General features: G+C 36.4%; 1 protein-coding gene across 6 annotated transcripts in view; it reads left to right on the top strand.

Annotated features, from left to right (window-relative positions):
• The window catches only part of COL6A3 (collagen type VI alpha 3 chain), a 122,112-nt gene that overhangs the window by 33,357 nt on the left and 75,127 nt on the right, over positions 1-13,628 (top strand). For 5 of the 6 annotated variants that reach the window (XM_014523989.2, XM_006032252.2, XM_014523991.2 and 2 more), the window contains 2 exons: positions 4,667-5,269; positions 10,729-11,331. In XM_014523989.2, the coding sequence (XP_014379475.1) occupies positions 4,667-5,269; positions 10,729-11,331 (1,206 nt within the window). The remainder of the gene's footprint in view (positions 1-4,666; positions 5,270-10,728; positions 11,332-13,628) is intronic. The other variant, XM_014523992.2, reaches the window with a different exon arrangement.

Here is a 13,628-nt window from a genome sequence, read left to right as displayed (position 1 = left end):
TTAAAACCTTTTTGAAAGGTTTAAAAAAAAAGGTTTCAGTGTTACTGTCACAGGATTCCAATAGATTGTACAGCTAAAGTTGCTCATTGTTTACAAGAGAGGCCTCATTCATTAGTTGTGTGACATTACAACCACTGCAGAGGCAAAACTCCTTTCTGGTCAAGGATTATTCTGTACAACAATGTGATTTCTAAATGAATGAGCGTAATCATACAAATGACTGCAAAAATTCCATTGTTGTTCATTTAATTACAGAACACATTTTTGGAGATGTGGGTAAAAATTCAATTTCACTATAGTTGCCTTTAATATCCCATGATGGTCAACATTTCACAACTAGTATATATGAAGGCAAAAGCAAATAATTACCTTGTCAGCTGCAAATTTGCCAAATTATCCCTGTTTATCAGCTTCCAAGACAGGCTGAGAAATGTAAAACAAAGATCCTCAGTAATACAATTACTGTCCTATAAGGTCCTAAGTCTGAGACAGCTTAGCCAGTCCATTAGACTAGCATTTTTAAGCCATGCCAGTTTAGGTAGCCAGCAGCACACAGGGGAGACATGTGACTGACATCACTTCCAACTGCCTTGGTCTCCCCAGCCTGAATAACCAGATACAATTCACAATTGAATTGATTAAGGATAGTTTCCACTTGAAATTCTGGATGAAAGCTTGTACTCACAACTCTGGAGGTAGACAGCAGACCTTCACAGCTCTGCCACTGTATCCCACATTGTCTTGTAAAATCATAATTTAAACCTTGTTGGCTCCAGTGGAGCCACAAATTATTTCAACCTTCAGCAGCTAAATATTTCAATTTGTGAAATACAGGGTAACCTATTTGTCTGCTCCCATCCATACCCCAAATGAAGTAAATGAGAGTTTTTCCATGGGCCTGAATGGGTTTTGGGATCAAAGCTGTTTCACAGTTTTTAGGGGCTGTAAGGGACCTTACATGTGAACCTGGATAAGATAATTTGGGTAGGGTAAATAGGGTATGGTAAACAGAAGGGAGAAACATCTGGGTTTGAAATCTTCACTTTTTCATCAGAGGGAAGAGAAGGTGGGACCCTATTAATCCCGTCCATTGAACAGGGCCTGAAACCTCAATGGGAAGTCTCTGAAAGGGTATATTTGTACTTACAGGAACACTGGGCCTTAGAAAGTCTAGCTGTTCTTTCTACTACTTGCTCAGATCAAATGCAACAAAAAATGACTTCTAATTCCTATTCACTTGCTGCTGGTAGCAGCTATAAGAAGAGCAGTGACCTCGAATTCCTGTGCACCTTTCTCCCTGTTAGATTGGCCTAACTTTGGGTGATTTGACAATTGCCTCATTGATGTAGCATTTATAGCACGGGGTTAGCAGCTGATATTTGCCACATACCAAAATGACTAGAGCAGTGGGATCTACTTGTAAGTGAAGGAAATATTACCTGACCCTGTTGCCTTTGGTAGAACTTACTATAAGCAAATGCTGAATTTGGCTCAAGAAATGCTAAAGGATCAAACCTTTTTTTTTTATTCCTGAGACTCCATCTAAACCTCAGTAGCATTTTGATGAAAAAAACAGTAGCAATATGCAAGGTATAACATTAATCCATTCATTTTGTCTTGTCTAATTAACCCCTTACTTCAGTCCCATCAATTGCTATATATCACTGCATGATACTTTGCAAAACAAAGAGCTGTGCTCACATATTTTTGTGCTTGGTGTTTGGCAGGGCAAATAGCCAGTTGACTTGCAAGCCATGGAGAAATTAAACTTGTTTCCATCGGTGATGTAAGCTCTCTGAATTATAAAAAACATTTTTTTAAATAAACAAAATATTTGTGACATCAGATTGCTCTTTAAAAAGTGCATTTTTGCAGTAAAGGGCCTGATCCTATTATAATTAAAGTCAATCAAGATTTCACTACTGGCTTTAATGGGTGGGCTGGGGTTTATGTATGTCTTGATAAGAAACAAGACTAATGTGTAGAGTATCCTATTTGCTTATGCACATCTTCATAAGAGCAAATATTTTTAGGGGCAAAACATGTTTCTATGTATGAAAATGAGTATTTCTAAGGTGACCTCCATCCAGAGATCCTTTTGAGAAATGTTTCTGCTCAGTAAAGAAAGTGAAAAGTAATTTTGCTCTTTGTATAGCAAATTGGTGCTGTGTAATTTACATGGCCAATATATACATTCTTTTTATATTGGATTATATTGAGCGCTATGTAAGGCATAGTGCAAACTGATCATCTGTCTAGGATGACTTTGAGGTGCCATTTATTCCTTTAGGAAATACTTTTGCAATTCTAGGTAGTTTGTTTTGCATTTTCTACATCTATAAATGACGTGGAGATTATGTAGTATGGATCATGAGTGTGAGAGGAAAAACAGACTTTGTATTTACATGATAGAAAAGCCCAAATTGTCAATCTTTTGACAGTCCCAGAGTTCAAGGCTAGTCTTGAATTTGCCCTGATGCATACATTAAATCTTAGCTGTCTGTCTCATCTGACACTCTCTGCTTAGTTGTGTAACAAGCATGCTTTTATTTGTCCTCCAGCACTGGCTTGTTCATTAGCGTGTACTTAAGTACAAGGTTTTTACAGTGATGACAAATTATCCAACATTTAGAGCTATCTTGTTTCTGTTTTGTCTTATATGGGAAGTATTCCTACAATAGAAATACCTATGAGGAATTTAAATATCACTACTAAAAGGAGAATCAAGATACTTGAAATATATACAAACAACACTGTCCTATATTTTTCTTTGCTCTTTTCCTATTTTTGTGGACTCTGTATGCCACAACCAGGAATGAACAGTTAAATTAAATGTTTAGGACTTTTATAGGCAAACAGGGTTCTTTGGGTAGATGTGATATCTTTTATTAGACCAACTAAATAGTTGGAAAATTTGTTCTTTGCAAGTTTTCAGGTGCAAACACCCTTCTTCAGGCATGAGGAGAGTCATAACCTAAAGAAGGGTGTTTGTTTTTGAAAGCTTGCAAAGAGCAATTTTTTCAACTATTTAGTTGGTCTAATAAAAAATATTACATCTACCCAAAGAACCTTGCTTGCCTATGTCCTTAGACCAAAACGGGTACAACTAGCAACCCTAAAAACTTTCATAACTTTTGACTAAATCACAAAATAATCTCTGAACCTTTAAATAATTCACAGATATCTCCATTCTTTAACTGGCATGTTTCATGGGGATGAAAAAGGTTCAAGAGATAGGTAATAGAATAGAGAACATTTGACTTCATGTATGAATTACATAATTGAATCATGTGATGGTACTGCATAATAGCTTCATCAAAGTCAATGAGAGTTGGGTCATAGACTTCATTGGTGCCAGGATTTCACCTCAGCTGAGAGTCAGGCAATGTTTTCAAAACTGATGTCTCAGTCATTTTCAATAGCATGCATGCATGCACATGCGTGCACACCCCACCACAATAACTTTAAAAAGACTGCAGAGTAGTGCCCTGGAAACATTTGAGTATTCCCTGAGATACCTGCATATGTCTTTCACTGACATTGATGGGAGTTATGTGAGGATATGGAATGAAGGGCAGACTCTAGAAAGTTTTCAGTCTGCTTTGATAAGTCATGAAACTAAATTATGCCCTGCCTTTTCTCTAATTCTAATGCTATATAAAGTTTCATTTGATGTGTATGATCAGATTAGCCATTTCCTGCCATCTAGGTATCGTCACAGGTTGGATAATTATGTCATGGCTGGTTTTATCACCCTGTTTTAACATGATTCTGCATTACTTGATTGAATATACAGTGGTTATGTGCAAAATACACACCAGACACCTACAGTGGTCATCAGCAGAAGTTATCATATTTGTACAAAATCAAATACCAAGTTAATGTGTTATTTGTCATTACAGGTATAGTAAATATGCAGCTAAACTTATAATTATATCGTGCATTCACTTGACAATGGAAAATAATATTCATCAATCAGACAGACTTTTTTTTTCACAAAGTGGCTTTGAATAATTATACCTTTGATGAGAAAAGCCACCAGTGTATATTCAGCCAACGTTTTAAACATTTCCTAGAAATCTCAACAAAGGCTGAAACTTTCCATGTATAAAACATGATTCCATCTGTGAATAATAGTTTACCGTATAGCAATAACATTTATTTTTGAAACTGTATTGGCAGTTGTTTTTAAAAAAAATATGTAATGAGATAACCTCCTATGAATTACATTTTGAATATAATTTATATTCTCTTTTGTGTATTTCCAGGAAATCTGGTTTGCTCATTTGAATTTTGTCTCTCTAAATATTTAGGCTTTTAGACAAATAGTAGACACCACCCTAGAAATGATCTAGATATATAAAAAAATTCTGTGCTGTAGAGTTTTCTCCTCACAAAAGAAAACTTATCTTAATATTTAATAATAGTCATGAATTTAGAGTCTGTCAAAACAGAATACGGTCTTCTGAAACACATTTGATCTGATAGCTCATATTCAATCAGAATGCAGAACTAAAAGGCAAATATCACTATCTTTAGCGAACACATATTTGTTTTCTATTTTCGTGTTTCTTACCAGCTTCCAAAGAAACATGTCAGAACACTGTACAACTGCATGTAATCACTTGTTTTAATGCTTTCACCTTTTGCATTTCTTTTTTTAAAGCGCAAGATTCTGCTGACCTTATTTTCCTTATTGATGGATCAAACAACATCGGAAGTGTCAATTTCCAAGCCATACGTGATTTCCTTGTAAATTTGATTGAAAACCTCAGAGTTGGAGCTCAGCAGATACACATTGGGGTGGTGCAGTATAGTGATGAACCCAGAACTGAGTTCTTTTTGAACAGCTACTCCACAAAAGCTGATGTTCTGGATGCAGTGAAAGCACTTAGTTTTCTTGGTGGCGAGGAAGCTAACACTGGTGCAGCACTGGAATATGTGGTGCAGAACCACTTCACCCGGGCAGGAGGCAGCAGAATAGAGGAAGCTATGCCTCAGATATTAGTGCTGATAAGTGGTGGAGAGTCTAGTGATGATGTCAGAGAGGGAGTGTTAGCAGTGAAGCAAGCTAGTATATTTTCACTTAGCATTGGGGTCCTGAATGCTGACAGTGCAGAGCTGCAGCAGATTGCTACTGATGGAAGCTTCGCATTTTCTGCCCTGGATGTCCGTAACCTTGATGGTCTTCAGGAACAATTACTACCAAACATTGTTGGAGTGGCCCAAAGGCTCATTTTATTAGAGGCCCCAACCATTGTTACCGAAGGTATGTATGCATTTACAGACTGCTGTATTTTGTTGAATTAATGAACTATTACAACATATTTTTGAGCACATTTCTCTGCTATGCTCCAGAAAGAAATGAGAAAGCAAATAAATGGTGGCATATTATGAGGATAGTCGTTTGCCCAGGAAATTACCATTTGAACACTTTGAAATGTTGTACCAATGACTATCGCAACATGCAGTTTTGAACAAAATAATCAGGGAATTAAAAAGCAATATCAACCTCCCATATAATTTCTTTGTACTGCAGGTACCATGATAATATCAGAACAGGCCTGAAGACGAGGACATGGCCTATTTCTGAGAAGTGCTTGTCTCATGAAAACTTTCATTAAATGTTTATATAAACCTTCAGTAGATGTCTTAAATGTGAAATTTGGCTGGGGGAGTTATCAGAGATGTGGAATCCAGATGAGGAATATGTCATGTTAATAACATTGTCATTTCCATGGATGGGATTGGTTTTTCTTAACTATTATTTAGTATAGATGGCCCCAAGGTATACTTTTCATATCCATATCTATATTTTGAACAACTCCTCAGTGTTAGAAAAAATTTGGATTCAGTTTGAATTCAGGCTGGTCAAAAAGAAAAAAAAAAGTATTTCTTTTTTAATGCTGAAAATGTTTACTTTTCATGGGACATTCTTTTTCAGCATAGCAAAAGAAAATGGAACTAGTTAACCAAAAATAAATATTTATCAGTTTTTGGTTTTCTGTTGACAAACTTTTTTTTCCTTTGGGGAAAGCAGACACATGTAAATAAATGAACGTGGTGAAAAATTCAATTTTATTCCATAAAAAAAAAATTGGTGGAAGATTTTCAACCAGCCCTATTTCACGTCCAGCCCTAGAAACCAAGAATTATATACAAAGGAATTATTTTCTGTACAAAGGCTTATTCATTATTTATGTCCCCTATTTTGAAGACTTTTGTGATGAAACATAACCAGAACATAGAGGTTGTGCAGACTTTCTGCCTAGGGATTTTGAATAATATTTGAGGATAATATAATTGTGCACAGAATTTAAAAGAACAATAACCCTCAATTATTTTTAAAGGCATTCTCTTTACTGTTATCATAACTTACCCTTTAATATTGTAGCTGATTTGGTTTGCAGCTTTACGTAGAGACAGTAGAAATAGCCAACTTGGGTTTCATTAAATGATTTAATTTCAGTGAGGATTTAAAATAGTAGTTTATCTATGAGATGCCATTAACTTGTTTATTGTAACCTAATGCATGGATGTATCTAGTATCATGTTTATTCCAGCACTAGAGGTTCATGCTGGCATAAATTTGTGCATTTTATGGATCATACAATAGGATTCTATGGTATTGTAATTTTAATTTTAAAATTGCTTTATTTAAGTTAAATTCACTAACAGAAGATTTTCATGATAGACACTATGAGCAGTACTATCAAAGGCCACTGCACTGAGTCAATCTTGAAAAGTCTATGCATCCATTCAGCCAACAATTCTCCCTAGGTACATGGAAATATTTATTTTGTCCATACAGTTATTGAAATGAAATCATAAATAACCATGAATCCGAATGCCATTGTGCAATTTTGTTAATTATATTCAGTTTATCAGCTTGATTGACATTCAGGTATTTCACCCCAAATGTTTTCATTCGTTCCTTCTGACCATGTTTTATATCATTGGACCCTCATAGACATAACTGAGAGCAAAATTTGACCTACTATATTATCATACAACGTGGGCCTGATTTTTCCCTTCAAGAGCTCTCACTGATGGCATTTGGGTGTCTAAGTACCCTACATGAACCATTTTCAAAATTTAATCAGAGCACAGAATCTTTATTTAGATTAAAACATCCATTTCAAAACCCATCAAAGTCTTTGAGAAGGCCCTACCCACTATTGACTGCAGTGGGTTTCAGATCATGCCATGTTAATGGGTTATCCCTTCATAGAAAGGCTGGAAGATTGGGATCTTAGTCTGGAATTAATTTCTTTTTCTTTGATCATTTGTACTGTATAGCTTTTTAATCTTTCTCAGCCACAGAAATCACTCAATATGCTTGGGGAAGGGGCACAGTTTGTTCTATCTGGATTTGTATAACTTCAACTCACAGAACAATTAATTTGAAGAAAACATCTGTCTGCACCAACATAAAATAGCTAGTATCTAATTGATAAGGTACAGAGCTGGCTTCTGTGGAAGTTAAATTTGCAAGGGAACTGAAACTGTTCAAGGGTCTGGGAAGAGGTTCAGTATAAACAAATAATTGCTAATATGTGAAAAACTTAATTGTTGACAGTTTATAAGCTGGAGAATGGAAGCATATGCAAGACTGTGATTGGAGTATGTGCCTGGATGGGGAAAGTAATAACCTCTATGTTCTTCTATGTGGGTTGCATAGACTTGGGGTCCTGCGGCATAAAAATAAGGTTATTCTTGGCTTTTGCCTAATACATTGTGCAGTCCTTACTCAATCATTAATTGATGCTTCCACCAGAAACCTTGAGGCCTTTAGGTATTTTGTCTGAGAAAGGAATGAAGGGCACCCTTCAGTTCTCTATTCAAAGCCAGAGTAAAGTCAGACTTCTCCAGGAGATCTCTGAAGAGTTCATAGAAATCAGCTTTTCACTCTCCTGATGGAGTATTTGTTACTGCCTCTCATGAGCAATAATAATTACCTTCCCAACATGAACCATTTTCAGACCTCTTCCTGGACCTTTCAGTGGAGTATCATAGTCATGGCCAGGCCCCAGTTTCTCTCTCTTTTCCCTTCCTGATGCCCCAGTTCATGGAATCAGAAAGAAATAGTACAACTCTGGGCCCTGTAGTGCAACAGAGAGTGCTGAGTCTCTGTAATAGGCTTTTCACAATCTGCCTATGCAGCAAAACACGAGGCAATTCCAGCTATTTGGGAGACTCTGGTTCTTCTCAAAATGTAGTTGTGAAAAGGGGATCTTGTCTCATGAGAACATCAAACTCTAAAGCTATTTTAAAGTTTTTTACTAGCCAGCTGTGCTGCTGTTAATATACTGCTATACTTTCTTATCTAAGACTCAATGGCTATGTCTACATGAGACACTACCGTGCAGTGGTTACTGCACATTTATTTAGTACTTGTTTATACCTGAGTTACTGCAGAGTCATACCGGCAATCACCATTTTTGTGACACTACTGCACAATAGCCTAATACTACTGCATAGTAGCATCGTATCATGGTTTTTGGCATGCGATGCTACTGCGCAGTAGCATAAGGCTACTGCGCAGTCAGAGACTTGTGTAGATGTTCCCAGTGTCGATATGAAAAGCCATGCCATTCTCTTTTAGATGAGCTAAAATATAAAAAAAACTGGGTAAGATTTAAAAAACTAATTAGTGATTCCAGGTGCCTCATTTTTTTGGGTGACCAATCTGAGACATTGTAAAGAAGTCTCAGTTTTAGTTGTTAAGGAAATCAGCATCTCAAGTTGCACACCCAAAATAAGGCAATCAAAGTAACTCATCACTTTTGAATGTTGTGGCCACTCTAGGATAATAATACCTGGAAAAAACTGATTGCTTTTCATTTGTGTTTAATGTCATCCAAAGAAACCAAGAAATTAAGAGCATTATAAAAAAAGTGTAAATTGAAGCTGAATATTAAAACCATGAATATAGTGCTCTTTCTTCAATCCTATAATATGTTGATTTTTCACTTATTATGAAATTTATGAAAGTCATGTGAAGGCTGCCCAATATTCAGCTGTCCAGATACATTTTAAATTTGTCAATAAACTTCCCAAATAACATTTACGCCAAAGGTTTTTCATTGTTTTCCTCATCTGAACTATATTTTCTGCTGATATATATTTGCATACCTCACTTGAAATTATTCCTATACTTTAGCAGAGAGAATTTGGACTTCCAGTGAAGCCTTATCTAGTGTCATTTGAAATCCATGGAGTGATTCCCATTTTTGTGTTGGAGCTGAGGTAGACTGTTGGTATTTTTTTCATGTGGCCAAAAAACTCACAGGATATTTCATAGATTTCATAGACTTCATAGACATAAGGCTAGAAGGGACCTCGGAAGATCTTCGAGTCCAGCCCCCTGCCCCAGGGGCAGGAAGCCAGCTGGGGTCAAAGGATCCCAGCAAGATAAACGTCCAAATGTCTCTTAAAGGAGTCCAGAGTAGGTGCTTGCACCACCTGTCTGTTTCAGGCCTTGGGGGCTCGGACAGTAAAGAAGTTTTTCCTTATGTCCAGCCTAAAACGGTCTTGGAGGAGTTTGTGACTGTTTGACCTTGTAATCCCTTGGGGTGCTCTGGTGAACAGGCATTCCCCTAGATCCTGATGTACACCCCTTATATACTTGTAGGTAGCCACCAGGTCCCCTCTGAGCCTGCGCTTTTCCAGGCTGAAGAGTCCCATAGCTCTCAGCCTCTCATCATAAGGCCTGTTTTCCTGCCCTCCGATAATCATATTGTCAAATGCAAAAAGCCCCTTGTGTTAATAATGATTTATTATGACATGATTGTGTTTTATCATAAAGTTGTTAAGTATTTTAATATTATCAATACTCATTTATCTATTTTCTCCTTTAAACGGTTTATTGGTTTTTGCCCTGTCTTACTTCAAGTTCACCAGGGAACTGAAAATCTAGTTGTGTTCTTTCTGCTTCTTTCATCATCATCTGTAATAAAGATTTAAATTGCAGGGATGTAAATAAAAATGACAATTGTTTTAGTAATATGGGAGCCATAATTAAAGCCACTCTACTCCTCTATAACTGGGTTGGCTGTGCTGAACAAAGAGAAGTAGTAACTTGTATTTGTTAGCTAAGGAAATGTATAGGACATGAAGACACACAGGGAACAGGTACGTGGAATTTGTGGGAACTGTTCTTTCCTTGTTTCTGTAAGCATAACCTATTTTATCCACATGGGAGCAGATCCCCAGCTGGTGGCAATCAGCATGACTCCACTGAACCCAATGTTGCTATACTACGCTGTGTTAACTGATGATCTTGCTCACAAAGACTATGCACTTCTAAAATGAAGCTTTTTCATCTGTGTCTTTTGGGGCGTGCGTGTTAGAATACCTTTTAAAATGTAGCATTGTATTATAATCAACCTATGAATTTTTTCTAACATGTTCTGTTTTTCAGAAAGGGATAATGTTACAATAAGTCAAATGATAATGGAATTGAGTGCAATGTACATTAGAAAAAAGGAAATATGTTCTGAAAGGAGGCTGTTTAAAATGGAAGTGAGTGAGGGTCATGATACAAAATGAAAGTGTGAAGAAGAGACACTGAAAATAACAATAAAACTTCCCTCTAGGAGTTAAGAGGTCACATAGGATGTTACCCCATTGATTTCAGCTTTATTGTTCACATTGATATAAGCACTGTTTATTGAATTCTTTAAATAATGAGATGTGTATATTATATGTATATATGGTTACTTGCAGTTATTGAAGTAAACAAGAAGGACATAGTCTTCCTGATAGATGGCACAACTGCAATGGGAAGCACCCATTTTTCTGCAATCCGTGATTTCATTGCCAAAATCGTCCAAAGGCTGGAAATTGGACCAGACCTCATCCAAGTAGCTGTGGCACAATACGCAGATACTGTAAAACCAGAATTCTATTTTAATGATCATCAGTCCAGAAAAGACGTCCATTCTGCTGTGAGGAAAATAAAATTAATGGGTGGTTCAACACTCAATACTGGTTTGGCCTTGGACTTTGTTAGAAACAACTTCTTCATCAGTTCTACAGGGTGTAGGATTGATGAAGGTGTTTTGCCTATGCTAGTCCTTGTTACGAGTGGCAAATCCAGAGATGATATTACCCAACCCGTAGCAGAGATGAAAAGGAGCAGGATAATGGTTCTTACCATTGGATCCAAAAATGCAGACAAGTCAGAACTTCAAGTAATTGCCCACGAACCGGAACTTGTTTTCACTGCAGATGACTTCCGCGTCCAACCCCTACAAGCCCTTCTTCCTAGAGTGCTGACACCTCTAAAAACACTCTCTGGAGCAATGATCATTCAAGAAATACCATCAGGTGAGCATGCTTTTTTAAACAAAGTAGATGCCTTCGACTTAGTTTGTATTCCTTATTGTAAACAAGTAGAGTTACTGAAGAATCCATAATGAATAATCCAGAGCTGGTAAATTTCGCCACTTTTTCCATTTGCAAAATGATTGTGGAAAGATTCATATATTTGTTATTTATATTTTTTCATTCATTTATTTGTCAGAAATATTTAAATGTTTAACATTGATGTATATGCTTTAGTAGTTTGTTGCTTAAGTACTGAGCTATTGTTTCTTCCTTCTGATTAGATAATTAGCAACTTTTGAATCCTATCAGCAAATATAGTTGGAAATTCAGTTTTGGAGGATACTTGATTTTAGTGAAAGTAATGTGCTTGTGGTAATACAGCTAGACCATTGTGATTTTTAGTGAAAGAAAATCTGACAAGTCTGTGCACATTGTTGAGTTGAAAATCACCCTCAGATCCAAAAAAAAATTTGCAGAATTTTTTTCTATTTCATTCACTTAGTTCTAGTGCAGAGTGGAATTTAGGACTATTCTGTTTTTCTATTTCGTGTGTAATTAAAAATATCAATTGAAGTCAATGGATACTTTATATTGAATCTTTCCATTGACTTGAGTAGCTTTTAGTTAAAAACTATACACAAATGTCTTCTAGTTTACTATGTATTTTAAACGGTGGTTTTATCTGCTGAAAGATTTTGAGCTATAGTTTTTCTCAGGGGTTTTTAGTGAGGGAAACATATCAGACTGCATTTGTGTCATTAGAAAATATAAATGATCACATTCTGAATTGCATTCCCATACCATAGGAACATTAGAGAAACTGAGCCTCTTCCAGCTGCCATTCAGTTCAACAGAGAGGCTTCCATTGACTTATATAGCCAGGGTCACATTATTTTTCAGGTTCTCCAAGCTACTGAAATTGTAAGTTAGGGTGCAGGGAATTTCTGCTGTTTTAAGGATTCTTTCAAAACTCAGTGAAATGAACTATATGGAGGGCTCTAGGTTGTAGCCGTGGTGTCTAAGGACATATGCAGACAAGATTCTTTGGGTGAAGCTGATCTCTTTTATTAGACCAACTTAAATAGTTTGAAAAAACTGGAAAAAAAATCTATATGGAGGGCTGACATTTTAAAATAAATTCACCAATACTTGTCCTTAATTAAGATGAATATCACGGAATAGTCTATCATTTAATAAGCTATTTCAAAACGTGTTTTCTGCTAATACAGTGTTGCATGGCTATGTATCAACCCTGACATTTTTATTTCTATGTATAAATTAAAAATGTCCTCATTCTTTAAAATGTTATACACACTGCTTCTCTTTTTGTCTGTTTCTCTTTCTCTGTTATACAGTACACGTAGCCATAAGCACACTCTGTAGGCAAGTAAGTCTTCCTCTCCAACAGCCCATTGCTAATTATTACCACTCAGTGGGCATGTCGACATGTGCGTTAATGCACCGTAATTATCACGTATTAAGTTGAGCACGTATAATAACAGGTATTAACTTAATGCGCCATAATTGGCATTACTGCACAGTAGTGCTGGTGTATGTTTTTTACTAATTCTGCTGCACATTAGCGCATTAGCACAGCTTTCGCTGTGACATGCTAATGCACAGTAGAATTAGTCTACTGAGCTTCTGGCATCTTGTGTAGATGCGCCCAGTGTGACATTTCAAGTGTTACATTTCCATTTGTTTATTTGAAAATATTAGCCCAGATTGGAACTATTATCATAGTAGAAATTAGAGATATAGACAACAGATCTACTCATTGTTATTTGCCAGAAATCATTACCCTCCAAAGGGTCCAACATTTCTCTTTCATTTTTAATGCACTATTACTATAGTGAATATAAGGTAAGGGATAGTGATCCTGATAGTTCAATAAGCAAACCTGGAAAATGTGCAGTTGTTAAGCATTGTCCTTGACAAAAGAGCATTAAAATAACAAACCCATGTATACATGCACATGTACCATATATATGTGAAAGGGGCAGCAAACTGATGAATGACAGAGATATCTATTAAATCTCATGGCAGATGATAAATAATTTGTCACCTACAGTGTAATTTATCATATATCTACGACCTCATGTCCTGCTCATTAATCCAATATCTGGGGCCTTACACTAACATTTGAGATCCTTCAGCAGCTTCAAACTTCTGATGTATTTTTTTACACAACCTACAAGAAAAGATTTGATTCCTTCCCTTCCTCATTCCCGTAAAATGGATTCTCCTCCAACAAAATGATCCAAGCTAAAGTCCCTGATTCACTCCTGGAACAGTTA

Source organism: Alligator sinensis, unplaced genomic scaffold, assembly GCF_000455745.1.
Source record: "Alligator sinensis unplaced genomic scaffold, ASM45574v1 scaffold1003_1, whole genome shotgun sequence".
Taxonomy (NCBI): Eukaryota; Metazoa; Chordata; order Crocodylia; family Alligatoridae; genus Alligator; species Alligator sinensis.
This window is presented reverse-complemented; position numbering and strand designations above follow the sequence as displayed.